This window comes from Rhinolophus sinicus, chromosome 1 (assembly GCF_057876585.1).
Source record: "Rhinolophus sinicus isolate RSI-liver-muscle chromosome 1, RSI-T2T, whole genome shotgun sequence".
In the NCBI taxonomy this organism is placed as follows: Eukaryota; Metazoa; Chordata; class Mammalia; order Chiroptera; family Rhinolophidae; genus Rhinolophus; species Rhinolophus sinicus.
In genome coordinates this window covers 40,659,743-40,687,050 of record NC_142501.1, presented here as the reverse complement: position 1 = coordinate 40,687,050, position 27,308 = coordinate 40,659,743, and the positions used below count along the sequence as shown (strand labels likewise).

Below are 27,308 nucleotides of genomic sequence, written 5' to 3'. Positions count from 1 at the left end.
CAAATTAACCCGCAATATCTCCCAGGTATCTCTATATCTATTTTCCAATTATTTGCCCTCTTTAAGGAGGCATTATAGACACTGTATGTCTTGCCTAGGATCTAGAATATGCTTACAGAGTCAAAGAGAACTAACATATGCTGAGTGCCTACAATGCTCCAAGTTTTGTCATAGGTGTTTCCTATATATGACTACATTTAATCCTTACAGAGACACAAGGAAAGGAATAGTATGCTCTCTCTTAAGATGAATACATGTAACCTAAAATAACTAAATTGTCCCAAAGTCACAGAGCAGTAAATAAGAAAATCAGAATTCAAGTGCATACTCCCAGAACCCCTACTCTTTTCACTCATACCGTAATGTCATGGAACTGCACACTATATAGTCAGGTATTGCATTTTATCTGGTCTCAGGTGTTTTCTCTAACTTGGAAATTCTATAAAATATAGCATTTTCCCGTTTACCAGAATGGCTAGTGAGGCCATAGACCCTGACACATTTGGAAGCCAGAACAACCATCACAAATTCCAGTTCAGGCCAGTTGCTAAAATGGTCACACTTATTGCATTCATTCATAAGGCATGCTGTTTTATTTCCCTTCTGTATAGCCAGATAATCTATTCAGGTGCTGAAAAAAGAGAATTAGTTCATGCCTTCTAACTGCTACAACCTCTTTGCTGTCCTAGGTGTGGTGGGTAAATATTTTTATTTTTTTTACTGATTAGAAAAACACACCCATGATATAATTGATTTAGAAAATAAACAATGTATAAGAACAAATTAAGTCATACATAATTGATGGTGCATTTTTTATTTGGATAATACATCTAAATATAAGAAACTCAGAAGACTTTAGTTCTACACAAATGTTTTCAGTACAGAGCAAAACTCAAACTCCACTAGGTTGGCTCTTCAAGCAAACCAAAGCAAGAGACTGGATATGAGAGCTCATGAGAGCCTGATATCAGAAACATAATATTTACTTAATAACTGTGTGATTAATTAGCCTCACCTAATTTGATCACTGGCAAAATGGTGGTGTTCATGATAAAAGGCTAACATAAATCAAGCAGTGGTGGCAATTACTTATCCTTTCTGCAGCTGAAGAGGATACCGGTGGTAGCCAGCCCAGCCTAACAAGTATTAGGGGAACAAACCACCCTACCACCACTTGTTAAAAGCCAGTGTCCAGTGAAATATTGTGTTGAGATAAGGAAACTCACATCTTAGAGAGAGCAGGTTCAAATTAGAGTGACATTCAAGTAAAAAGAGTGTCCAGGTTGGAAAGTAACTTAAATCCACTGATACCAAGTTTGGTTGGTTGATTGGTTGGTCAGTTTTCTTCCTCTCATCATCTATGGACTTGAATCTAGAAGATTCAATATCCAAATAAAGAAGAACATCATAAAGTGTCACTACTTCCCCCAACAGCCTTGAAGAATACTGTCTTTTCCACAGGACTTTCCCGATGACTTTTATATGTGTGGTTGTCTTTCGGCACGTTTTAAGTTGATTTCTGGATGTAGTAGGTTTCTCCTATTCTTGTCCAGTACAACACACCTAAATTACCACATACAGTTCGTGGCTTCAAAATGCTGGATGCCTTTTTGAATACAGATCACTTTGACTTCCAATACTTGCTTTTTCTTTTTTCCATGACTGCCCAACATGGACAAGTTACAAAACTTTAATTTAGGGAAACCAACATCACCAAGTTACAAAACATACATGTTTATAAATTATTTGTCTCCACACCCATTAAGTTTCCATTTATTTCTTGGTTCCAGAGATTGTTTGCATCACTCTTGGGCCCGCCCTCTCTTTCTTGTTTGTGAGCCGATGCTGCAGGGTAGGACTTGATGCTCAGGTATGAAGCCACTCGGTGATTACAATATTGAAAGGCACTGTGAGTTTTTGTCTGAGACCTACTTTTCCCAGTAGATGTTTCTAGTTTCTAACAAAGGACATGGAGAATCTTCTCTCTTATTGTCTGTATCCCATCTCCTCTTCCAAACTTGTGGAATGACTGATTCATCATTGTTGTAGGACGGTGGGGCGGGGGGCTGATATGGAAGAAGGATAAATAAAATACATCTTCCTCCTTTCAGTATATAATCTACTAATTTGAGCAACAAAGAGAAAGAAAAAGATGCAACAAAATAACCTAATATATAATTCTAGCATTGTCGTACTAGATCAGTGATTCTCAATGTTTTTGCATATGAAGACCATTTTTTTAAAAAGTCACAAAAACATTACCCCTCCCCCACGATTGTAGTTATACTTTGGTTTGTGTTATGTAGGGAAATATATAATCCGATGCTACTACAAGATAACAAGAAACATTTAAATGAGTTTCTAGTTTAATAAACCATAAGAGCATCTATATACGAGTACATTGAAAAATAAAAATGCATATATGTAAAAGATACTTTTAAGCCACAGGCATGTTTGGTACACTGATGGATTTATAGAGTCCTGATCATAGCACTAGGGTTCTCATAGATTTGGGACAGCCCACAAGTTGAAAAGTTCAGAGTTGGGGAAGAAACACTGTATTCCAATTGATTTGGAATCAAGTTTTTACCAGAGCCATGGTAAGCATCTGGAGACTTTGTTTGACTGTGTCTGTGCCATGTGTCTATGTGAACTTGGGCATGTTGCTTAATCTCCTTGGGCTATATTTCCTTCATCTGTCAAGTGGTGATGATAAAATCTAATGGTGTTCATATGATTCTGAAATCAAATAATAAATATGAAGGAGGCTAGATTACCAGGACTAAAGTTAGTTTTCTATTCCTCTCAAACCTGGTACTAAAGCACAGCATGGCCACTATGTGCTTCCCTCATTAAGCCAGAAGTCAGACATTTGCAAAAGACTCAAGCCATACGGGTAGTGACATTTATCCACCACTGGCTATGCTGAATTTATGCTGATGACCTATTCATGAAACCCTTGGTGTCTGTTTTCCAAACTACCAAATTATTTCCTAAACAGAAGCTCTGCTATTCCCTAAGTCTCCTGATATAACATGCAATGTTGCTCTCTTCAAATCTGGCCTGTCTATTTATTATCATTTCTATGAAGATTTGTAAAGACTACAAATTCACAACAGAAATGAACTAAGGAAATACCACAGTTGTGGAAGAGATGATACTACTGAAATTTTAGCATTTTGAGTCTATAAATAGCACCCCTTATATAATCCATTATTCTCAGCAAGAATCATCGACTCATGGGCTCGAGTCTATTTATTTTAACTCAGTTGTTCTCATGTCCTCTGGTAAGATTTCGCCATAACTGTAGCAGCTGCAGTCCGAATTACCATGCTGCTTGGAACAGGCTCACAGTGTGCTGCTCTGGGATGATTGTGTCTTTTTTCTCATAGCCAGCTTAAGAGTGTGGGTCCTATCTAAGTGTACATTCATAGGCCAGGAAGAGTGAGCAAGGAAGCACAAGAACAGGTAACATCCACAGAGCACTGCTCGGGGTACTGCAGCTGCTGAGTCCTTACCCCAAGGGCAGCCAAAACCTCTAGATCAAAGGGAGCTCAGAAAGAAAGAAGACACAACCCTAATTCAATACAGGAAAATTGCCATGACTGTAATGCTTAGTTCATTCTTTCAAGACAACAACAACAAAAGAAGGAGGGGAAAAAAAAGACCAAAAATCCCCAAGATCAGGCTCTGGCATCAGAAACTAGTCTGCCAAGGCGGAAGGCATATCCACTGGGGAAGGAGACTCATTTTCCTAGATTAATCAGAGTGCTTTCAGTCTGCTTTTATTTCCAAATGTACTACTGCCAAAGTACAACATAAGCCACTTAATTCCTTCCCACAAACTAGAATTATTAGCTGTCATACAAGCTAAACTATTTTAATAAAACCCCAGGAAAAGTGAAATCCATCTAAGGTGGAAGAGTTAAACCAGGAGATAGGTAAGCAGGAGCTGTTTTTTCTTTTTTACCTCATTAAGAGCCTAATATAAAGCCATCCCAGGATGTTAATGAAAAGCAGTTACTCCAGGTGGTTAGATGTTGACACTCATCCAATAAGTTGGTTGGTAAGTTCTTTTTGTGATGGACAGAAGGCTAGATGTAACCACCACCATAAGAGTTGATGATGATGGCCAAACTTCCTCTATGGAGAGACCAAGGATAAAGAAGAGCTATGAAAAGGGTACATTTTCTACAAAAGAAGTTTCCTTTTGATCAATAATAATGGTTTTGATCAATAATAAGTCTGAAACTAGGTAAAAGAGGCAGAAATATTTATTTTGGAGGCTTTTGATCCAAGATATCTTCCCAAAGTGGCTGGTGTTGAGCACCCTTTCCCCACCTCGACTGTCACTCCTCAGAGTGAAGTTTCTAGGAGATGCATGTTAAAATGCCAGTATGGTTACTGGGAGCATGACATATGAACACCCATGATCACGTTGGTTTACCAGGTTGCCTGGGGCTGGATCAGGCTCTCAGCCTAAAGAGGAGTAAAGCCAGTGTGCGCCACAAGAACAAGAATGTTTCCATGGTAGGACGCAAGGCTCCTTGGGAAGGAAATTCCTATGACGACTGCTCCAGGAAGAGCCTTCTTCCTGCCAAGGGAGTGGGAAAGGGTTAGAGAACAGCGTAAGGGCAGAGGACCACAAAAGAGGCAAAGAGGACTCAAGGCTCTGGAGTGGACTACATGGGTCCTGCTTTTACTCTACAACAAAAAGGCAACAGTTTTATTCTAAACTAGGACTCCTGTAAGTCTTAAATTGCCACCATTCATGGTTTTCATCATGATATTAATCAGTTTGATTGGAAGCACTGCCAACTCAGGCCTAAATAATCCATTAAAAAAAATCTTAGCCAAAAAGACAATGCATGAATTAAACCTTTCTTTAATATATCACTTTAGATCAAGAGAAATGTATTCATAATCATATGGTAAAGTTCCTCAGAATGAATCCAGGTCCAGTAATTTCTAAAGCTGCATTTTCTATATACTATGCAGTTTCTGTATATTTTACATACTGACAAAATTAAAGGATTTAACTTGGGGAAAAAACTGAGGTTTATTTTGGTTTTAAACTGAAAAGCTGCACAATTTGATCCTAGTGTCATATTTGTCTACCTCTTGTTCAACATTGTGGAATAAAATTAAATTAGGAAAAGATTCATATTTACTATGCTTTGGAGATTATTCTTCTACCTGTATTGAATCTGTTTTCATTGTAATTTCCCTTTCCTATCATTGATGTGTTTCTTTTTATACAATTTCTAAATAAACAAAGGTTGAAACAGGGAACTGATGTGAATTTTCACAATTTCCAGGTGAACAAATCCATCAGTATTAGAGGAGATTACTTTCTTTTCTAGCAAGGGCATTTATTCCTCTTCTGAACAGACAGTGTGGTTCACCTCAGCTCTTCTTCATATGAGAGATCATTGGCGTTCTGTATCTTGAGTGAAAAGCAAATATCTACAATGACATCTAATCAGAATTCCTTTCCTTACCAGGGCAGAGAAAGGGTACGTGGAGAAGACAGATTCCTGAGAATTTTCTCTGAGTTGTACTGTTAATTGGAAAAAAGGGAAGGATGAGAGAGAGAAAGAAAAGAACTTGAAGCAGCTATCACCACTGCAGCTACCTCATCCTCCAAGTTTCTGGGTTAGGCCCTGTATAAGTGAGACACAATAAGGCTTAACAATAAGACACAATAAAGCCCATTGCCCCATCCATCTATTTGGCCAGGCCTTGCCCAAGGATCCTGATACAAAAGTATCATCCTTAGAGCCAAAGTTACTCCACTTCCTGGTAACTTGAAAAATTAGCCAATTTCACTGCCCAAATATAGCATCCAATTATTATTGGCATTTCTATTAATTTGCATAAATCTGCCCAAGGGAAGGTTCTACTCTCCAAACCCTTCCCTGAATTTATTAGTCATGTTATTCTTAAAGGACTCTACTCTTTAAAAAGATCAGTATCTCTTGATTAGATCAGGAAGATGCATAACATGAAAGAACAATGAAATAGGTTCCAGTTGATCTAAGAAAAGTTTTTCAGAAGCTAACTGAAGTCTTTAGTGTGGGGTGCAGCAATGCCATCTGATTCAAACTCCTATTCAACGGAGTGAGAGAACCTTCTATACCTCATCCTCAACAGATAGCTAGTCTCTACTTTAATATTTTCAGTGTGCAGTACATACAACCCACGTGCTCGCAGAATGGCTCATTTATGGTTTTCAACAGCTCCAATGTTTAGGTTTGTGTTCATATCATCCAGTTGTCTCCCTCTCTATATTTTCATTCATCTGATTATTTCACTTCCCTACTCAAAATACTCATAACCTTCTAGTGGCTTCAGAACAAACTCAAAGCTTTTCAGTCTACATCTCTTTTCTTCACCCAAATCTACTTACATTCCCCACTTCAACCATTTATTCAACAAATATATTGAACTTCTATATCTGTGGGCACTGCAGTAATGCTGATACTACCAAGATGAAAAAATATAGTCTCTTCTTGAACATTAAGACCCTCACAGGAGCCCTTTCCAAGTATTCTGGGTACCACCAACACCAAGCTGTTAGCTGTTTCTCAAAGATGTCATAGCTACTCACACCACTGTGGATGGCTCTCCCTTCCTGAAATGCCCTTTCCTCCTTACTCCTGCTGGCAGAAATTCTATATGTCAGTTCTGGACCTCCTATGGGGGCTCTCCTCTGACACCAAAGTCAGAATTGAGGACTCCCTTATCTGTGCTCCCACAGCACTTAACTTCTAGAAAGTAAGGTCCAGGACTGCATTCCTCTTCTTCATGAACATACCTCCATTTCTAGCATAGTGTATGGTGTAGGTCAGCACCAAACAATCATTTGACTGTGATGAATAAATGACTGTGATGGAAGAATGAGTAAACAAATCTCCATGGTGGCACCGGCCAGGATCTAATTTGTGTTACCATTGAACCTGTGTGTGTCTTCCCCACCAGACTGTAAGTATCAGGGCCCATGCTCTGTGCCTCTGGCCTCCTTCTCTAGCACATAATGAGTACTAAAATGATCGATTTGAACTAATTCATTCAGTAACTATTACAGAATGGCTGGTCTATGTACAAGACACAGTTAGGCACATGTGTGTCTTCTTATATGAAGAAAGAGAGTTTATAATCTAATAGAGAGGATAAGATGCTCACACATAATTAATATTTCAAACTGGCTTTCACATTAATTTTCTGATGAGTCATTGGAAGAGGGTCTAAATTTCTTAATTTTTATAAAATTCCAAATTAAAGCAACTTTTATTTAAATAACAAGAGCTGATATTTTATTGACTGTTTATACTATGTGCCAGACCCTATTCTCAGCATGTTTCATGTATTTTCATACATTCCCTACCACAGTCTTTATGGTACATGCTATTATCAGTCTCATTGAGGCAGAGAGAAATTAAGTTACCTTCTTAAGGTCACACATGCAGTAAGTTGCAGAGGCAGGATTTGAACTCAGTCCATACACTTGACCATGTATATCATCTTTTTAGCAAAATAAATACACCTGACTTTAGGCAATAAATAGACAGTCTCCTGATATTTAGGCAGAAGTCATTGTTTTAGAGATTTGGACCAATGTCTGGTTGCTAATTTTCCCAACTATATTGGGACACTTACGTTGATGTCTCCTATATGAATAGCTTCAAAGATGCTACCATGTTTCCCCCAAAATAAGACCAGGTCTCATATTAAGTTTTGCTCCAAAAGATCCATTAGGGTTTATGTTCAGGGCATGTCATCCTGAAAAATCATGCTAGGGCTTATTTTTCAGTTAGGTTTTATTTTCAGGGAAACACAGTAGAGCAGATTCTGAGAAAAGGGGACATCTAAATATACCAGTGGGGGAAATATAGCTAACATAAGTAAAGATAAAATTTTATTGGAAGGATATGGCATGACTCTGAGAACGAAAAGGGAAGTTGAAAAACCAGATTTCAGAATCCACAGGAACCAGGGTAGCTCGTTGACTCCAGAGAGCAGACACTGAAGGTGTTTTTTGTTGGCCAGGGAGGATCAAAACACTTTGTTTGACTCTCTCCGCAAGGCTGAAACCAATGGGGGTAGAACTGTTCTCTGAAGCACAATGCACGGGCTGTTACCAGAAAAACAATAGAGATGATATGAGGCAGGAATGCAACAGATGCCGATTCCAGTAAATATAGCGTGTAGAAGACATCCATGGGCCTAAAGCGAGATTATCAAATTTTTCAGAAAAAAATTGCTTAGAAGTTCCTAACATCCTGATTTAAATACAGACAAATTAATATAGGATAGATCCATAATAGAACGCAGGCCCTATATGAGTTGGAGGAAAATTCAGTAGTGGGTCTAGTTACAAGCAACCTACCATGTGTCACTTCACATTATTGTCCCAACATGGCTGCACAGCTGAGAGAGCAACTGTAGACTGTCCATTTCTATCCTGTGGGAGCAGAAGGGCTGGAGAGAGAGAGAGAGAGAGAGAGGAGGGAAGAGAATAAGGAAGAGAATGAGGAAGAGTGTGTAAATCCACCCAAAGCCACTATGTTCTAGTCACCCTCCTACCACCCCTCTTGTTAAAGTATTATCACCAATCTCTCCATTTTGTATATTACCTTCCTCCACTTCCTATTCTTTCTTCCCCAGACCATTTTCCCTTTCCATTCATAAATAATTAAGAAAAGCCACCATGTATGTGACAGCTGAATGACTTAATTCTTTGGTGTATGCAAAATCCTAAATTTAGCCTCTCTTGATAAACCTTTTGAAGCAAACCAGGTCGGGAGATGGTGGTAGAGGAGGAAACATGATGGGATCTGAGACATGGAGGGATCAGGGGAGCAGTCTTCCCCGGCAATTCTGAAGTTGAAGCAGCACAGCTGATATGAGGACAAATCTCCCTCAAATAAGCAACTCAATTCATAATGTGGCTCACAGATGGGTTTTAATAACAAGGCTCAGCCAGCTGGTAGCTTCCGATTTTAGCTAATTATTCTTGATAAGTAAGTGCTAAGCTTTTAAAATTATTGTTTAACTTTTTTTCCTTTTCTTTTTCTTTTCTTTCTTTTTCTTTTTTGTCACCCTACCTCTCTATTTTGGTTTCCCAGGGTAAATCCCTGCCCTACTTACTTTTCTGGGGAAAGCCTAGCTTGCATATTATTCTTAGCAGAAAAGCCTCTAAGAAAACATCAAAGATGTTTCATTTAGCACTCTTATTCTCTAAGTTTTCCATCAAAATACACTACCTTAAGCAGCAAAGTTAATTAAGTGCATACTCCAGGGGTCTATTTTTTTCCCAAAGCAACACTTACTGGCAGTCTTGTACTATACCTTAAAATTTTTACCAAGCTTGCTTTTTTCCCCTTATTATATAGATGACTTATTGGGATATTTTAAATGATTCAGTTATCATTAAGTAAAATTGGAACTCCAGGAGTATTCATCAAATTGTCCTGTGACATCATATACCCTTCGCAACACTGCCACATTGCAAAAACGGATCAAGGGAAATACATTTAGGAATGTGGGGAATAACAGAAGAGAGAGGTCCTGATCAGGTGGTGGCAGTGGGAAAAAAAATAAAATAAAAAGCAGGTAAGTGAATCCTTGGAAAGATAATGAGGGTATCTAGAAAGCAACCTAGAACTAAGAAGCATCACTAGGAAAATATCATCACTCTGAGGCCTTGATTCCTCAGGTTTCCTCAACCTTTTCTTTATTCCAAGTTCTTGACTTTCATCCATTCTTGGCCCCAGGCCCTGAGAGCTATCACCCAGGGCCACACTTTTTGCCCAGCCCAGAAAAAGGAGATAAAGGGAATATGTGATCCAGATACTTCCTAATTCGAACTCTGAATTCTTTGAAAGAGCACGAACTTCACAGCTTGACTCATCTTGACTCAAATCCCAAATCTCCCTCTCTGAAGCCATGTAAATTTGGGCACAATTGCTTCAAGTTCCTCAGCGACAAGGGTATATTTATCTCGCAGGACTCTTCTAAAGATAATGTGAGGCTGAGCACACAGTGGATGCTTTTAAAATGATAAAAAAAGACTTACAACTTTATGAAATGTACGATATGCAAAGAAAATAAAACTTCTTTATTTTGTGTAACTAATCTACGGAATACCCTAAAGGAGTTCCCGTTCTGCTGGGAGGGAGAAATGAATAGGATACATTTGTCAAGTGACAGTCACTTTCAGTAACTTTTTGCCTTCTGTGCCCAGCGCCTTGGTTTTTCGCTGTGCTCCACTGCAGAATGTTGGGGCAAGTTTCTGGAACTGTCATGCAGGGGGTTTGCTAAGGGACTGCTGGTAAGTCCTCAAGTGGGTCTGATCTAGGACCAGTAATGGCTGCCTCATGGTGCAGCAGGTTTTCTTGCATGGTTTTCTCCTTCCTGGAGTTCAAAACAAGTGGAATGAAACAGCCTCCCTTCTTCTGGCTTTTCCTTTAATCCCTCTAAATCCCTCCTCAGTCTTTAACATCTAAGTCTAACAACTTGCCTCTCTTGTCTATCTCTCTTACTTGCACTCCACCCTTCCTCCAGCAAGAGTGCCTCTTCCATGGCACTCAGAGGCCTCTCAAGCCCTGGCTTAGAGTACCTTGAAGATCTGACTCTTTGTAGACATGTGGCTGTGTAATGAGTGGTTAAGAAATGTAAAAACCTTTCCTCTCTGGATAAATTCTAGATTTCAAGACTATAGTCTCAAAAATTCTCCAGTTGTCAAAAGCTGAGTGCAGACTCTTTGCATTCCTGCGGTCACAATCCTAAACCCTCCTGATACAAATGGATGCCTCTGGAAAATCAGAGAGAAATAGAAACAAGATAGATTTAAAAATATATATTATCCCCATGACACTATTTCTTTTTCCATCAAGGCAGTATTTTAGTTGGTAAAGAGGTCTCACAGAACTATACTATCAATGCCGTATCTGGGTGACAGGAGTTAAAGAGTGTTTTATATGCTGGCCTAGAGTACAATCATCACAAATAACATTATTTGTATGGGAAAATTTCTGGAGAGTGCCTAATAACTGACTTCCAAATGAATTTTTGAAACATAGCTGGTTTGTAAGTTGAGAATGGACAGTATTCCATTTTAATACCAGAAACTTCCCCCAGTTACAGAAACTGAAACCTAAGGAGGATGATTATCTTGGACTAGAAAAATTAATATTTCTAGTTTCTCTGTTTTTATAACTTACTTCCTTAGCTTTTTAGCACAAATATAATAGATCAGAGAGGCCAAATTTGAACTATAAACTCGAGGCTGTGGTGAATTAAATATATTTGCTTTGTTCTGCAGATGTTAAACTCAATTCCCACAAAATTTGAAAGGTGGAGTTAATTCAGACTTAGACAAATCTAATGAGCATCTGTTTTGATTTTTCTAACCATTGATCTGATTTTCTTTTAACTTGATACTGGTTGGTTTACACAAGTCCATGTGATAATTGAAAATAGCCAAAGGTGAAGTTATTCCAGAACCCCCAAAACAGTTTTTTTCTTAAAATTGTCAAATGATTCTTTAAAGACATTTAACAATTTTGTATGCATAAAGAATAATTGACACATAAATACACGTACATTTTACTTCTATAAATATATGTATATACAAATACATAACTAAATAAAAATTGAGAAGTTGGACATTGCTTTCTGTGAAGAGAAGTTTCTTTAACAAGAATATAAAAAAACATGAAAACTCCATGATATGGGCTGAATCATATGCCCCACAAAATTCACATGATGAAGTCCTAAACCCAGTACCTCACAATGTGACAATATTTGAAGACAGAGGCTTTAAAGAGGTAATTAAGTTAAAATTAGATCATTAGGGTGGTCCCTAATCCAATAAGATTGATGTCCTTATAAGAAGAGTAAATTTGGACATAGACATGTGTATGGAGAGAAGACCATGTGAAGATGCAGGGAGAAGGCAGGCATCTACAAGTCAAGGAGAAAGGCCTCAGGAGAATCCAACCCTACTGACACCTTGATCTTGGACTTCTAGCCTCCAGAAAGAAGTATGCGAAAATAAATTTGTGTTGTTTAAGCTTCCCAGTCTGTGGTACTTTATTACAGCACTAGCTAATACACTCCATAACCTAGGATGATGTCTAAAAGTATAAAATATATTGGGTTATTTGGTGGAATAGATATTTTAAACTGTACTGACAGAAATCATGGGTTTTCAGAATAGGTTATATGGTGAAATTTTGGAGTTCTGCAAATGCTTAATTTGAATTTTACTTTAAATTAGATTTTAAATATTTTTAAATGCAATAAAAATACTTACATATATTAGATATTAAAATGTGACCCACTGTAGACCTCCATTCTCTTAACTTGCACTGCCATGTTATATCATCTTTATATAATTCTCAGAATGAAGCTTTTACTCACATCACTGTGCATGTATTTTAATTACCTATAAATATGATCAGAAATGCTGCAGGTTTGCACTTATCTCTTTTTTTAATGCAGTCCTGAATAAAATGTCTATGTTTGATAGTAGTTCTTTAATGTTATCCCATGAAATAAAGATTAGTGGACTGTCAAAAAAAATTTACATACTCTTATAAGAAAACCTAAAAAGTAGTAGGAAGAAACATTCCCATACTTTCACCCCATAATTATGCTTGCAATTTCTCTGTAGTTTCTTGTTATACAATTAGTTTTACATTAGTAGAGACACACATATATCGATAATTAAAAAGAAGAAACATATCATTTCCAAAAGTAAAGTTGATATGTCACATGCTTATTATAAAATGTTCCAAAAATGCAGAAGAAATGAAGAGAGTAAAAATCACTCAAAAGCCCCACTCACCTACGCACAAAATGCCGTCCTGCATATATCTCCTTGCATGAAATTGTGAGTATATTACTTTTGTACAGACAGTTGAGTACAGGTATGCCACATTCAAATAACTGTCAAGTAAGGCTTGGGCATGTCCATTCAGTGCATACCCATGTCACGTGTATCTCTCCAAAAAGAAGAGACTGTCATGACCTGTTGAGTCACAATGACATCATGTGAGAGATAGTTTGGGCACATATTGTAGGCTTTCTATGACTTACGTATGCATCATAAGTAAAGGAAGCAGTTAATACTGCTTAGCAGTTAAATTTCGAAACAAAAATGTCCTGTTAATCCTCTTTCAAACATTTGCATCAGTTTAATTAAAGAGAATCCTCAGATTGCAAGCAGAATTGCTTTAAAAAACTGACACTATTTGTAACTCAGGATCACCTTAATACAAAAGATAATTGAATGCTGATGCAAATTTGCAGCAATGTTCTATAAGCCTTCATTTCACTTTTTTGTTTTTGTTTTTAATGTATAGTCCCATTCCATTACTATACTTAATTGACTTCATAGTGAAGAAATATTATAAATGTAAACTTGTAAAATAATTATACACTAATTAAACACTGTGTTTGCCCTTTATTTCAAGGAAGGCTTCGTTTGAAAAAAAAAATGTATGTGAAAACCACTGACAAAGAGGAAAATAAAGGAACTGGGATCTTTACTGTGGAAAAGAAAAATTCAAGCTGCCTTCATATAATCTGAAAGGGGATGTAGTTTATGGTGGCAGCTGCAGAAAGCAAAAGGAGAATGAACCGACAACTTTGCAGATGGACAAATCTCAGCACAATAGGAGAAAGAACTTTTCCACAGTTAGTTCTTTGCAAAAGTGAAGGGTTGCCACTGGAACTCCAAGGACCATGGCAGGGAGATCTTCAGGCAAAAGTTGGGTTTTTAAGAAGTTCTGTACCAGGGACTCCTCCTTTGGAAGGGAAAAATTAACTCCAATTCAGAGTTCAGAATCCAAGGAAGAACAATGCTTTGAAAAGAAAGGAAGCTTGTTGGCCCTCCTCTTTTAGGGATTTGGGAGAAAAACCTTGAATTTTCTGCACGCTTAATCCTGTAAACCAGGAGATTAAAGTCACATACAGGCAGAATGCTCTGCTTGATATAGCAGAGCTCTACAGCACAGAGCAACTTTAGAAAAGATCCTTCTTTAGGTGGGGATAAAGTGGTGCTTGGAAACTCTAAGCTTCAGGAATTGGGTTCGTAAGGTAGAAAAAACAAGAGAAGGGATTCAAGAAATTACACCCTGAAAAGGGAAAATAGTCGTTTTGAGTTGACTTAAACATAAGAACATTTTACATGTTCAGGTTTATACAACTAAAAAGAGGAGCAGGGAAGCCTTGTTGATGAAGATGCTCCCAATCCACCCTAATATTAATGGCTTAGTCAAACTGTTGAATATTTACTTGGGGAAAAGGCTGAGGCATGCCCATTGCAAACCGTGACTTACTTTTGAACTCACCCAGGAGAGGTAGCAGTGCACCCTCAGAAGCCCACTTCCTGCGTTCAGTTCCTAGCTATAGCAAGAATGAGACCAATTTGGCCTGGTTTGCCAGAAATTTTTCTGATTTTTGCACTGAAAGTCCCATTTCTTGAGAGCCCCCTATCCCAGTCCTGAGCAAACGGGGACATTTAGTCACTCTAGCTCTACAACTGGCCAGCAGGGAAGACGTGCCTAAATTCTGTGGGGGCAATAAAAGCACCTACTTCAATAGTGCTATGATAATAAAGTGAGTAATAAATATAAATTGTGTAGAAGAGTATCTATACATGTTTACGTTTAGTAAACAGGAGGGATTTTTATTACCTGTGATCAAGCTCTACTCAGCAAGCAATGAGACCTTAGGTAACAACATATCAGTTCTATATACATGGTTGTTTGCAACTATTTAAAATAAGTCCTTCTGCTTACATTATGGTCCTACCAATAGCTGAATGACTAGCCATAAAAAAATGGACCTATCCATTTTCATATTAATTTATTGATCAACCATTTAAATATTGTATTTTTACATTAATCGACGGAGCAATCATTTAAATCTATATATTTAAATCCACATATAAACTACACATACAGTGTTCAAATCTGCAGCTCAGAGAACTACATTCTTCAGGAATTTCACTAATGTGTTTTCTCCATACAGGGTACAATGGGTCTTGGAACCATCTATAACAATCCTGAATAGGGTGTTGGAAAGATGGGGAAAATAAACCAGAGACAGAAGAGATTATTCATCTGGCAAGTCAGAGCGATGCTGCAGCTCTATGCAAATGCTGACAGCCGTGAACACTGAGGAAATAGCTTAAACGTGATGCCCATTTGTCATCATTTATATAATTTTCCAATGTTCAACACAGACAATAAAAAGATTAAAAATGTAGCGTACACCCAAAATGATCATATGAACGTGTAATTCACCACAAATAGTCGCCTTGTTCCTAAATATATTTAAAGACAATAGGCAGATGCCGGGATTTAAAAAAAAAAAAGTAGAATATAATTCTTAAACAGAACCGGGGAAGAACGTCTCTTTACCACTGAAAAAGCGCCCTATTCATATTTAGGTGGAAAGACTGCAAGTGGGAGAGAACACACCTTGCCAAAACCATCAAGGGCATTTCATCTGCTTTGATGTGACAGCACCAGACCCACTGCCATCATACCACTATTTCTATCTTAACAGAAAAGGGTTGATAATTTTTCAGCATGCTTCCAGAAAATAAAAGAAACAGGAGGGGGATAGGGAATGAGTTCTGATTCAGAGCTAAGATAGTCATAACCACTAAAATAAAGCAATTTAAGAAAGGTCACTGAAGAGCCAAGTGTGTGTGAATTTGATCATACAAAGCACATTAGCTGGCGGACTGGATCCTGCCTTCTGCCTTATAAGCAGCCGGTGTGGGTCTGAGAGGCAGGGGTGTCATGCCCTGCAAGCTTCCCTCCACCACCTATCCTTCTGAGTACAAGAAGTTTGCTGGGCTTTTAAAGTATCTTTCCTTGAGATTATCCAGAGATAACAGACCACGTGAACTTTGTCCATTCATGGAATGGTCCATGTTTATTCACCCTGGAGATTGGTTTAAACAAAATAAAGCCTTAGTCAACCAGAACTTAACTTACTACAACTTTTCATTAACATTTTCCTTTTCATTTTGCTTCAATGAGAAATCGAGTGAATTACAAGACAGTAATTTGACATGAGGGATTTATCTTTTTAACTAACCAATTCTAAGGTGTAACCAAGTATTAATATTCTTTTCTGGCTCATCTTGTTCATTCACCTTTTACATTTATGATCAAATAAAGAGTGTGAATTTATGCTCAGAACCATAATCCTTAAGCATAGAGTGATATGAGATATTCAGAATGACTTCTACTAAAAAGTTGTTAGTTAATTTGCAATCAAAGAGAATATTAGCCTTTTAAAATTGGGGGGAATCTAAGAGATAGGGTTTGTTTCTTGTCCAGTTCATGCCCCTTTTGCTCCCAACAGTGTCCAGGTTTGGGTAACAAAACCATTTGTTCATCATACAAGAACATCCATCACTGTGATTTTAAAACAATTTCAACAACAGAATCCTTTTAAAAAACTAAATCTCACACAGAAGTCTGATATATAGACAGGGTGACCAGCTGTCTCTATAGCAGACATCCAGTTTGACCAGAACAAATAAGGGTTTTTTGGATGAAGGACATTCAATGCTAAAACTGGGCAAATCCTGGGCCCACCAGGACAGTGGACACCCTTTTATAAAATAAGAAAAGCTCCATTTAGCCAGTATAAATGGATTTTTAGAAATACAAATTCATAATAGTAATTTATTACCAAGCCTACCAATGAAAAAATTGAGGCCATTTCAATAACATAAAAAACAAAAAATAATATTGGGAGTAGTAGTTTCATCTTACATGAGCCTCAGAATCCAGTTTCTCAATTTGTTTTGGTTTCATAGTACTGAGGAAATTCTGATTCACATGAATAGTTTTGAATGATAGTTTGTTGTTGTTGTCATTATAATAGTCCTCCTTAGAAGTTCAGGATTCTTTCTAATTATACTGATCCAAAGCTTATAAAAAGAAAAGCAGAATATGTTTGTTTTAATGTCAAACATCTAACACATTTTTTATGACAAACACAAAAGCCATACTGGAAGCATCCAACATGTAAAAACCTCTTTGTCATAACACCCTGGTCTCAGACACAGAAGTACCTGGACCCGGCTGGCTTTCTTGTCACTTAATTGAGGTTCTGGCATGTGTGCTACAATAGTGCAGTGCCCTGTAGAGTTCTGCACTGGGAGTGCATGTGCAGACCTGAATTTTAAGAAACAGCAGCATTCTTAATCAATATTAATACTGTCACACAATCTGCCAGGAAAAACTTTATCCCAGTGTCTACACATACACACAAAAAAAAGTGAAACTGGTAGCACAAATTAAGTTTGTCATTGTCAGTATGTTGCGTGTTGCCACGTAACATATTTTCGTTTGCATGTTATTTGTAATAATCAAAAACACAATTTAACATGATACTCAAATCAGAACTGGGTTCCAGAAAGCACAATAGTAACCATGATAGGAAACCTTTCTTCATGGAGAGTTTAGTGTATACCAAGCTCTAAATATTCACTCATTTAATGCTCACAACAACCGGGTGAGAGATCCTCTATGCCCATTTTACTGACACTGAGGTGCTGGGATAAGTGGTTTGCTGAAAGTCACAAAGCTATCAAGTGACAGCCAGACTTGAGCTCAGATAGGCTGGTTCCAGAACCTGTGTTCCTAGCCACCAAACTTTACATTACCAATCACTTCCATGTAAAAACCCTGCTCTAGTATATTCTATAGACCCAGAAAACCTGTTCCCGAAAAGCTAAGGAACTAGGCTAAGGCCGTGCAGTTTGTAAAGGGTAGAGGGTCTGGACCTGACTCCCTGTTGCCCACTTCAGAGTTTTCCCCGCCACACCTGGGCCTTCTTCTCAGAGCTCGCTGCCTTGCCCAAGTCGCACAGACCTTAATAACAAATTACTGTGCTACCTATCTCCTGTCCCAAATTTGGGAAGACTTTACTAATTAGTGGTTTATCCCTTTATGACCATTTGCTCAGCAGGGTACACATATCTGCACACAATGCACAGCATTAATGGGTAGCTGCAGAGCAAGTGAAGGAGGTCCTGCTTCCATTGTGAAGAATAAAGACAGCCTCTTTCCTTGTACAGATTATCTGAGTTATAAAGGATCTAAGGATCTTCTTACAATTACACAAATATTGCCTGTTTTGTTCCTGGCAGGCCGCTTTCAAACATCATAAGCAAGCCACAAAAGCCCAGAGGGTGGCCCCATCCCTCGCTGAGCATTAAACAACTCTGTTAACTGCTAGGGAGCTCCAGCTACTCCCCTTTTCATCCATAGCTACAGAGAAAGAACAACTGTCAATTTGATGCGTGTCACTGGATTACCTGTCATCTATACCCAAAAGACGCGACTAATGGAAAATCATAAACATTTTAACATATGCATGCCATTCTCTACTTAATGTGTTACTAAAATTTGATTATAAAGTGGTTACTTTAATTTCTAATATTTTCCAAAGAAACATTGCAAATGGTGGTGAGATTCCCAGACTATCTTCTTTCCCAAATGTATTTGATCCACATGTAGCTGAAATACAGTACATTTGTAATCAAAAAGAGAAAACGATATTGTAGAATGTACTGCCTTCAAAATATTAGATGTATGTTTAAAACTATACCTCCTAAATATGCTTTAAAAATAAATACATGTAGCAATTTCTGAAATGTGGTGGGACATTTGTAACTAAATAATGTTGAAAACATAATTAAATAACTGGTCTCAGTTATCTTTAATTTTGATGCCTGAGGAAACACAGATCTAATTAGGGAAGACAAGATGGTGGGTGGCAATAGTAATGCTGAAGGAAACTTCTGGATACTTTCAAGGACTGAAGACTATAAGGCAAGAGTATTGGTTTTCTGTGTCAAATTTTATTTCAGAACAGAGGCTCTCCTTTTCCTTCCGTTCAGAGGCAGGTCAGTAATGATATTATTTACTGCGTCACAAGCTTCCTCCTTTGCTGTGTGTCTCAAGTCCTCACAAACACACAGTGATATCACTTGCTGGCCACGGGTTAGGCAGGGTTAGTATGGCCTCATACAGACATAGCCATCTCATGATGCTTCTGGAGGCGGGCTGCGCTGACGCTAGTTCTCCTGCTCAGAGACCTATTCCAGAGCAAGAGGTGATAGCACAGGCTGGGGGCTGGACCATGGCCAGATTGCTGCCTGCAGGACCAGCTGGCCCTGGCTGTGTTGGCCCCTGCCCGCTGCCTTACCCTTTAGGTAGTATCCACAGCCAGTGAACACGAATACTCTGTTTTCATATTTGTAGGATAAGAAGAAGGATAATAAAGAACCCAGGCTCCATTGAAAGCTACTACCCTGCTCCACAGAAGAAAAATATGAGAAAACATATGCTTTGAATATAATTTTCATAGATAGGCGACTGAAGAACAAATCCTAACATCCATGACCCAGAGCAAATCCTCTGGTTCAGGTGCCAAGTTTGACCATCCTTCTGTTACATGTGGCTTCCTCTAGGAATCCCATCCTGCCCTTCTATGACAAATATTGTCTGTCAATTTCTTACATAGCATCTGCTCAGTGCACCTGTCACTCTGTCTCCAAACCCCCAACCTGCACGTCATCATTTACTAGGTTAAGACCATGCACTTTGGATCCAGATGATTTGGGCTAGTTCCTTAACTTACTTAAATATCAGTTCCTTTATCTGTAAAATAAGGGTAATATTACTACCTACCTTACAGGTACAGTGTTACTAACACATATTATTATAATCATTATTTAAGTTCTTTGAGGAAAGGTGTCCTGCCTTTTGACTGTCATATCACCAGCCCTTATGCTGCCTGGCTGAGAGGAGGTTCAAAAAATATTAGTGAATTGAATCAATGACCAATGCTCAGCTACGGAATGGAAGAAAGTGGCAGATATGGAATAATGGTCTTCCATAAAACAGTTGGTGCTAAGAGTTAAGTTGCCCTGAAGGTTTTCTCAGAGCTTGATGCTTTCTCTGATTTTAAGGATTATGAGTGTTGCAGGGCATCCTTGCTCCGTAAAGTGCTGTTTCACAAACAGGCCACCATCTGCCACAAAGATAAAAATGTTTGGCGCTAAATTTGCTGTGGTTGTCAGTATCAACATGCTTGGTATTTAGAATACTTGCTTGTTTTTATGAAGCTGATTTGGAAGCACAGAAAGCTTCTGGGAATACTGCCCTATACAGCTGCCCTTTACAACCAGAACAGCTGCGCCAGTTTCTACTGTTCTGAGTTAGAGAATAGGGAATTAAAGAATCCCAATAGCCTGGCTCCATTTCCGAGCCCTCACAGATACTATTTCAGGACAGAGCACACTCCAGTTCACAGCTAGCTTCCCAGCTTTGCTTTCATTTTAGTTCTTAACATTGTGTGTCCATTTAAAGTTTTCCTAGTTACTATAATGAATACATAGCTCAGTCCACAACCTTAATGGGCGAGGAAAATGCTTTTAGTTTTTATTCCTATAACAACTTTCTCTTTCTCTTTTTGAGTTCCTATTTTTGGGGGGTTACAGATGTAATTATTAGTTTAGTGGGAACCACTTTTTCTTAAGGGTTGTATGGATAGATTTAAGGCTTCACACACTGTCAGGCTGTTGTAGGATCAGGGGATGTACCAGGTTCTCTCCATGTGCTCTGTCTTCCCTGAGCAGTTAATGGACCTTCATGCATTGATCCCTCAGCTCAGCCATGAGGCAGTCCTCGCTCCCATCCCCTAGCCACTTCAGTTTCTACCCTCTGGAGCAGCATAATTATCCTGTGGCTTCCTTGCTAGAGTTGAGTGTGGGATTTTTTGTGGGGCTATGCCCTGTTTGCCAAGACTCACTACAAAGCCATTTCCTTCTAAGGCTCTGCAGCCTCTGGGGGTTCTACTCACATGTCTTCTTCTCTTGAGCTTGATAGTTGTCCTGTGCAAAAGGCCATGGGAAAGGTCCTGTTATCTGGGACCAGTGCCACACTATCGCCACCCCATCCCTCCTGGAAGGAACCCAGGTAACAATCTGGAGGGTCCTAACATTCATCAGACTCTCCACAATTTAAATAATAGCTTTTTCTATTCCCTTAAGGATGTAGAATTTTGAAACAGGAAGACACTCTTTTTTTGTCCTCTTTGTGCTGTGCCACATCCTTACCCTGAGGCAAGGACTAGCTTCTGCAGGGAGAGAGCACAGGGGTAGGGACAGAGAAGGGAAAAGTAAGGATGGCAGGGGGGCGGGGAATGGATATCAGTTCATATTTTAAAATTATCTTGCCATGATATGCCCATCTCATTTTTGTCTCTCAACAGTCCTGTGACTGAATCAACCTCACTTTCCAGGTGAGGAAACTGAGATTTTAGAAAGGTTAAGTAACGTGCTCCACGTCTGCCTCCCATACTGACACTGCCTTGTTTTTCATCACGAGGGCCTGGGACCCAAACCCGGCCTCCACATGCCACCCCCAGTGCTCTTTCTGAATAGCCACTTGCAGGCAGACTGAACTCCTTGCCTTCTTCCATTCACGGCTTAGTCCCACTCATCTTCACACTTTGCTTCATCTCCTCCCCATGATTTCAACCTGTCAACATCCTCCCCATCACTCATTCTCTGCAAACCCTTTTCTGATCACTTTGGGCAACAGTGGCCTGCCTTCTCCAAACCCTTAGGCCGTGCACCTCCCTCACACTGCCTTCCCCATCCCACTCTGCATCAAGGTTACGCTCAGGTCTTACCACCCCTACCAGACTGCAAACTCTTCGAACCCATGAACTCTATCTTTTTGTTGTTGTTGTTGTTTATAATAATGAATGAATGTACAAAAGAATGAGAGGATGAGTGGAAATAGCTGCTCCGTGACTTCAAAGAGGAAGGGTCTTAGCAGCCCCACATCTAAAGTTACTCTGTAGGAGGAGCAAAGAAGGGCACTCAGGAATTGTGGGGAAGCTCTCTGAACCATCAGTGTCTAGTCTAGCAGAGTGGTGAGAGCCTATGTATGGAAAGAGAAGAACTGAATCATGGACAGTAGAAAAGATCTGCACCCCACACAAGGTGGCCATTTGAGTGAGGGGCTTCCATGGATCTACTGCTTATCATCCTGGGATTCTCTGTCCATATAAATGCAGCAATAACAGGGCATGATCATTAGCTGCTGTGAAACAATCACATGAGAGGGTCATTTTGAGTAGAGCATTGTAATAATATTATGACAGTAATTGCCATTTACTCGAGATCTATTTTGTACCATTTCTATGCCTAAGACTGTGAAAGAAAAAAAAATTTCTCAATTCTAGTTATCAATGCTTAAAGATTTTAAAATATCTATCAAGGGGCTGCTTTAATAACTTCTAGCCATCAATACGGAAGAAGACAGTCAAAAGAACTTGGGGGAAAATTAAAGTATTTGAGACTGGAGGAGAGCACACAGATATTTTTTTAAGTGGCCTGAACAGGGACTTTGTGGTTAGCCTGTAGGAAAGCTGAAATAAAGAAAATAAGTAGCTGGCCGCTGAGCACCATCTTTCCATCAGCATCCCTCCACACTTAATGACATCAGATGAAACAAGATTCCTTTTGAGGAGTCATCAACCCAAGATTTCTCTGAGGGAGGTTCATCCCAGGAGCCTGGCATGTTAGGAATTTATTGAGCCAGCTGGTAGGAGGTTGGTCAACACCAACCATGGTTACAATCAAATGTATAACCAGGTGCTTGCTGTATCATAAAAGATATTTGTCTTCACTGATTAATTATAATTTGATTTCTCTTTCCCTCATATGCAGCAACATCTAACAATGTTCAGAAGGAACACAGAGCTCATTCTCTTCTTTCCATACTCTAAAGAGGAAGTAGACTATGACAGTGGAAAAGTTTTAGATAAATAGCTAATGTGTGTAAATTTCCCTTTTTTTTTTCTTTTTTTTTTTTTATATCCTTCTTTACACATGCTATCTCTCACTCTATCCCTCCTGTTACAAAGGTGAGGACCGGCTGCTGCCAATATCCTTCCACCCTTCGTGGGTGTCATGCTTTGGTAATAGCTATTCCCCTAAGGAGGAGCAACAAAAGCAACACTGTGTTGGCTGCTGATAAATAAGAATCTCTCAGACTTTCCAGAACAAACAAAAAGTTCTTAGCTATCGGAGTAAGGATTCATTGAGCCAGATACCATACCAGGCATTGAAAACATAAAAACCCAAAACTTCATAAGCTCTAGCCCTCCTTAGGCCAGGCAGCCTCTGAGATTGCCCCCAATGATCCCCTCCGCCCAGTATTCACTGCTTTGTGTAATGTCCTCACCTCCTTAAGTGTGGGCTGGACCTAGTGACTCACTTCTAACAAGTAGAATAAAAAATGATGAGCTATTATTTCCGAGATCACATTATCAAAGAAAACAAAAACCTATAACTCGTGTCTTGGGTATCCTGTCTCACTCTCTCACTGGCTCACTGGGAAGGAAGTTCTAACTGCCATATTGTGAGCTGCCCCATGGAATGGTCCATGTGACAAGGAACTGATGTCTCTGGCTAACACCTGGCAATAGTCACATGAGTGAGCTTGGAAGTATAACCTTCCCAGTTAAGCCTTAAGATGACTGTAGCCCCAGCTGATATCTTAGGGGCAGACATATGAGAAATCTTGTGGAATAGGCACCCAATTAAGCTGCACCCAGATTCCTGATCCACGGAAACTGAAATAATAGATGTTCATTGTTTTAAGTCACCAAGTTTTGGGGTATTGTTATGAAGCAGTAGATAACTTGGGAGAGGGATAGTTATATAAACAAAAAGTAAGTAGCATATGCATTATCTCCATTCTGTGTTAGAAAATAGAGAAAATTTTTAACATGCATCATCTCATTTATTTCTCACAATAACTTTACAAGATACAATTATTATTTCCACTTTACAGATGAGAAAATTGAGACACAGAGAGGTCACTTGACTTGCTTAAAGCTACATGGCTAGTAAATGGAGGAGCTAGGACTCAAACCCATGTACGATTTAAAAGTCTTTGCTCCAAGGCTGATGAATACTGCCTACCAGGCACAGACAACAGTGAAAGTATACAAAAACTCCAGAGGTGATCAAGGGAGAGAGTCAGCAATGATACCTGAATGTTTTTTAGAGAAGTTTTTGTATTTATATTGGATTTACAAAAATAAGAAATTGATCAGACCTCTACAATTTGAAAGCCCATTATAGACAGAAAGATTAACATGCAAAGGCGCATAGGGTAGAAAAAGCTCTTCAAATTTAAGAACTTCTAATATAAATTTCAAAGCTATGAGCGTTGAGGCTAGATAAATCAACAAGGCCAGACTGCAGAAGGGTTTTGTCCCACAAACAAAACACTGATTTTTAATTGGTTTACTCTTCCTTTATTGTTCACCTCTTAAATATAAATAATAAAAATCACAATCATGTCATAAAATAGAATTTAAATTTACAGACTATGGAAGTTAGACCTTGCAACTGCCAGGATTTTTGTTTAAGGTTTTAGACTCAGACAGTAATAGGGACAGTTCCAAGAAATATTTGTCTTTTTCTATAATGCTCTATGACAAGTAAATATGCAATGAACAGAAAGAGCTATTTGTTTGTTGACATGAATAATTCTGTAAATATTATCTCAGTCTTTGTGATTTCATTGATCTCACATCAAGTGTGTGGTTTCATTTTAAAAACCTATTTCAACAAGCTGCAGGTCTATTGTAACCTACTTGGGGAATCTGTGATTTTAAGTACTGAAAAGAAAACACTAGTCATGTTGAACCCTCATATCTTGAGAAGGTACTTTTGATTGTAGAAAACTTTGCAAAAAATTTCAAAGGATATTTTCTATGTCAAACATTATATTTCCTTATGATCAAGTAGATCCCAGATGGTTTAGAAAATACATATAACCTTCCAGTAGAGAAACTGTCAGAAACTCTAATAGTGAACAAAACAACTTACCCCAATTTTAACATAAAGGAGAAATAAAAGCAAAAGTAGAGAGCTCTTAAATATAAAATTCTTTTGTTTAAAATTGAAAATAAAAGAGCAACATGTTAGGAAAGTTATTTCAAGCCAATAGGACACGGAGTTAACTTGTATAAAGAATTCCTGAATCTTATAAGGAGAACATCAATATTACAATGAGTGATAACAGTACTAAAACACCTATTACATTCAAGATTCTTTATTCATTCTCTCATTTATTCGTTTCAATAATCATGCAAGATTAGGAATTTTTATTCTAATTTTGCTCTTGGGAAAACTGTAGTTTAGCAAAAGTAAGCAATTTACCCAAGCTTATATCAGTAGTAAGTGACAAAGCCATCCTATAAATGGGACTTCAAAATCTCATTTCTTTCTGCCTTGTCCTGCCATGTAAGTAAAAGCATGAAGACCATGGACAGAATCCACATAGATACTATATTAACCTCAATATAATCTAAGTAACCTAAAGCAAATTGAGGTAAGTTTTAAGCATTCTAAAACATTTTTTAATTTTATAATAACACAAATACCGGTATAATTTTGAAAATGTGGGAAAGAAGGAAACTTTTTATAATATTCACATTATGATTTGATAAAACCTATCTGGAAAGAAACTTGGCAAGCACTGTTTTTTAATTATTATTATTCTTAGGGACTTTCCAAATATCAAATTCACTGTGAAGCTTTTCCTGGTGTCTTCTTACCCCAGCAATTATTCACCTTTCTTTTGTACTTTGAAAATATTTATCTGTGCATCCCTAGTGCATAGCAAATGACTGGTATGCACACACACACACACACACACGCACGCACACACACACACATACACACAATTACCAATAAATATTTGTTGACTGAGTGAAGAAATAATTCACCAGAAGAGGAAAAAAAGTTATATACAGCGAGGCATTTCTTAGAATAATAAAATATGAAGAAATAAGATCAACAAAACTTAAGTGGTTAAGAAAAGGACATTTTAACAACATGATTGACTGTTTCACAATCTAAAAACAATAATATGCAGTCATCAGTAAAGAATATTTAGCCATTACAGAAAAAAAAAAAAAAACTTGAATACAAAATATGTGCATGCCTTACTATTAAATTATTTTCCCACAGGACAAAAACTAGAAGTTAATACATTTAAAAAGTAAAAGTTAATGGTGCTGTAAGAGTGGTGGGATGAGATTTTCTTTAATCATTACTCAGAATTTATTTTAATGTGGTTATTAAATTGCTTATATTCATCTCAAAAAATGACCTAAATTGTTCATAAGACTATTTGGAGGACAAGAAAACTTTTTTCAAGTTATCTAAACTTCCTCTCTTGACTATTTAGAAGTTCAGAGCTGTAGTAACTTCCTTAGCCATTTGTTTCTAATATAATTATCTCCCCTCATCTCTACTACTATTAATAGTTAGTTCTTACCTTTTGCTCTTCTGTTAATGGTTTGAGGGGTTTATTGTATCTGTGACTTTTATTATAATCTCCTCCAAATCCTTTTTGGAAGTAGAAGGATTATAAATAAATAACAATAAAGATTACCATATAATAAGTAAGCCATGCATAATACTAAAACACTATTCAAGGAATTAGGCAGATGCCATTAGCTGTCTAGAAAAATCATCCGAATGCTAATTAACGTTAACTCCTTTACTCTTTTCAACCTTAACCTCTCCTCCCTCCCCCCAAAAGACCTAACACCCTACACTAAATTCTACTGCATTACTTACCCATGATGTCTTTTTATTTTAAACTTGTAACAGCAGTAACTGCCTCAGCACAGGATGTACTGCAGGTATTAATGGCCAGCTGAACTATATGGCATCTTTGCTTCCAGCTGAACATTACCCCCATTCCCTTCCATGCCACCACCCCTCTCCTCCCCCACAGCTCTTTTTCTCTCAGGATGTGACCTGTATCTTAATCCTTCTTGCTCCATTTTAATGCTTTGTATTTTTAGCTGTTTTGTCATTCACTAAAAGCAAGACTCACATAACTAAGTTGTTCATTGTATAAGCGATTCTACTCTCAGAACCAAGTTGCTCATTTTAACTCCACCTTTAGACTCAGTGAATATGAGTACATGTGAATTCATTGCATCTGATTCTCTTTCAAGGTTTAACACCCCTCCCTGTCCATGCAGTTTCTTCCAAAGAAATGCCATCTAAATAAAACCAGCCTGAAAACATATAGGAGAGCATTTCATGAAGATATCAAAAGACTAATTTTCTGAATGGACTAAGGCAGATACAATGACATTGAATCCATAAGACTATTATCATCTCTGCCTTTCACCTTCCCCATTGATCCTAC

The 27,308-nt window shown here is 38.1% G+C and overlaps 1 protein-coding gene across 1 annotated transcript in view; it reads right to left on the bottom strand.

Moving 5' to 3' along the window:
• Window positions 1-26,744, bottom strand: part of CCDC91 (coiled-coil domain containing 91) — a 438,752-nt gene extending 412,008 nt beyond the window's left edge. The window contains exon 1 of the mRNA XM_088798604.1: window positions 26,726-26,744. Within this exon, the coding sequence (XP_088654730.1) occupies window positions 26,726-26,729 (4 nt within the window). The 5' untranslated portion in view covers window positions 26,730-26,744. The remainder of the gene's footprint in view (window positions 1-26,725) is intronic.
• Window positions 26,745-27,308: the final 564 nt, after the last annotated feature.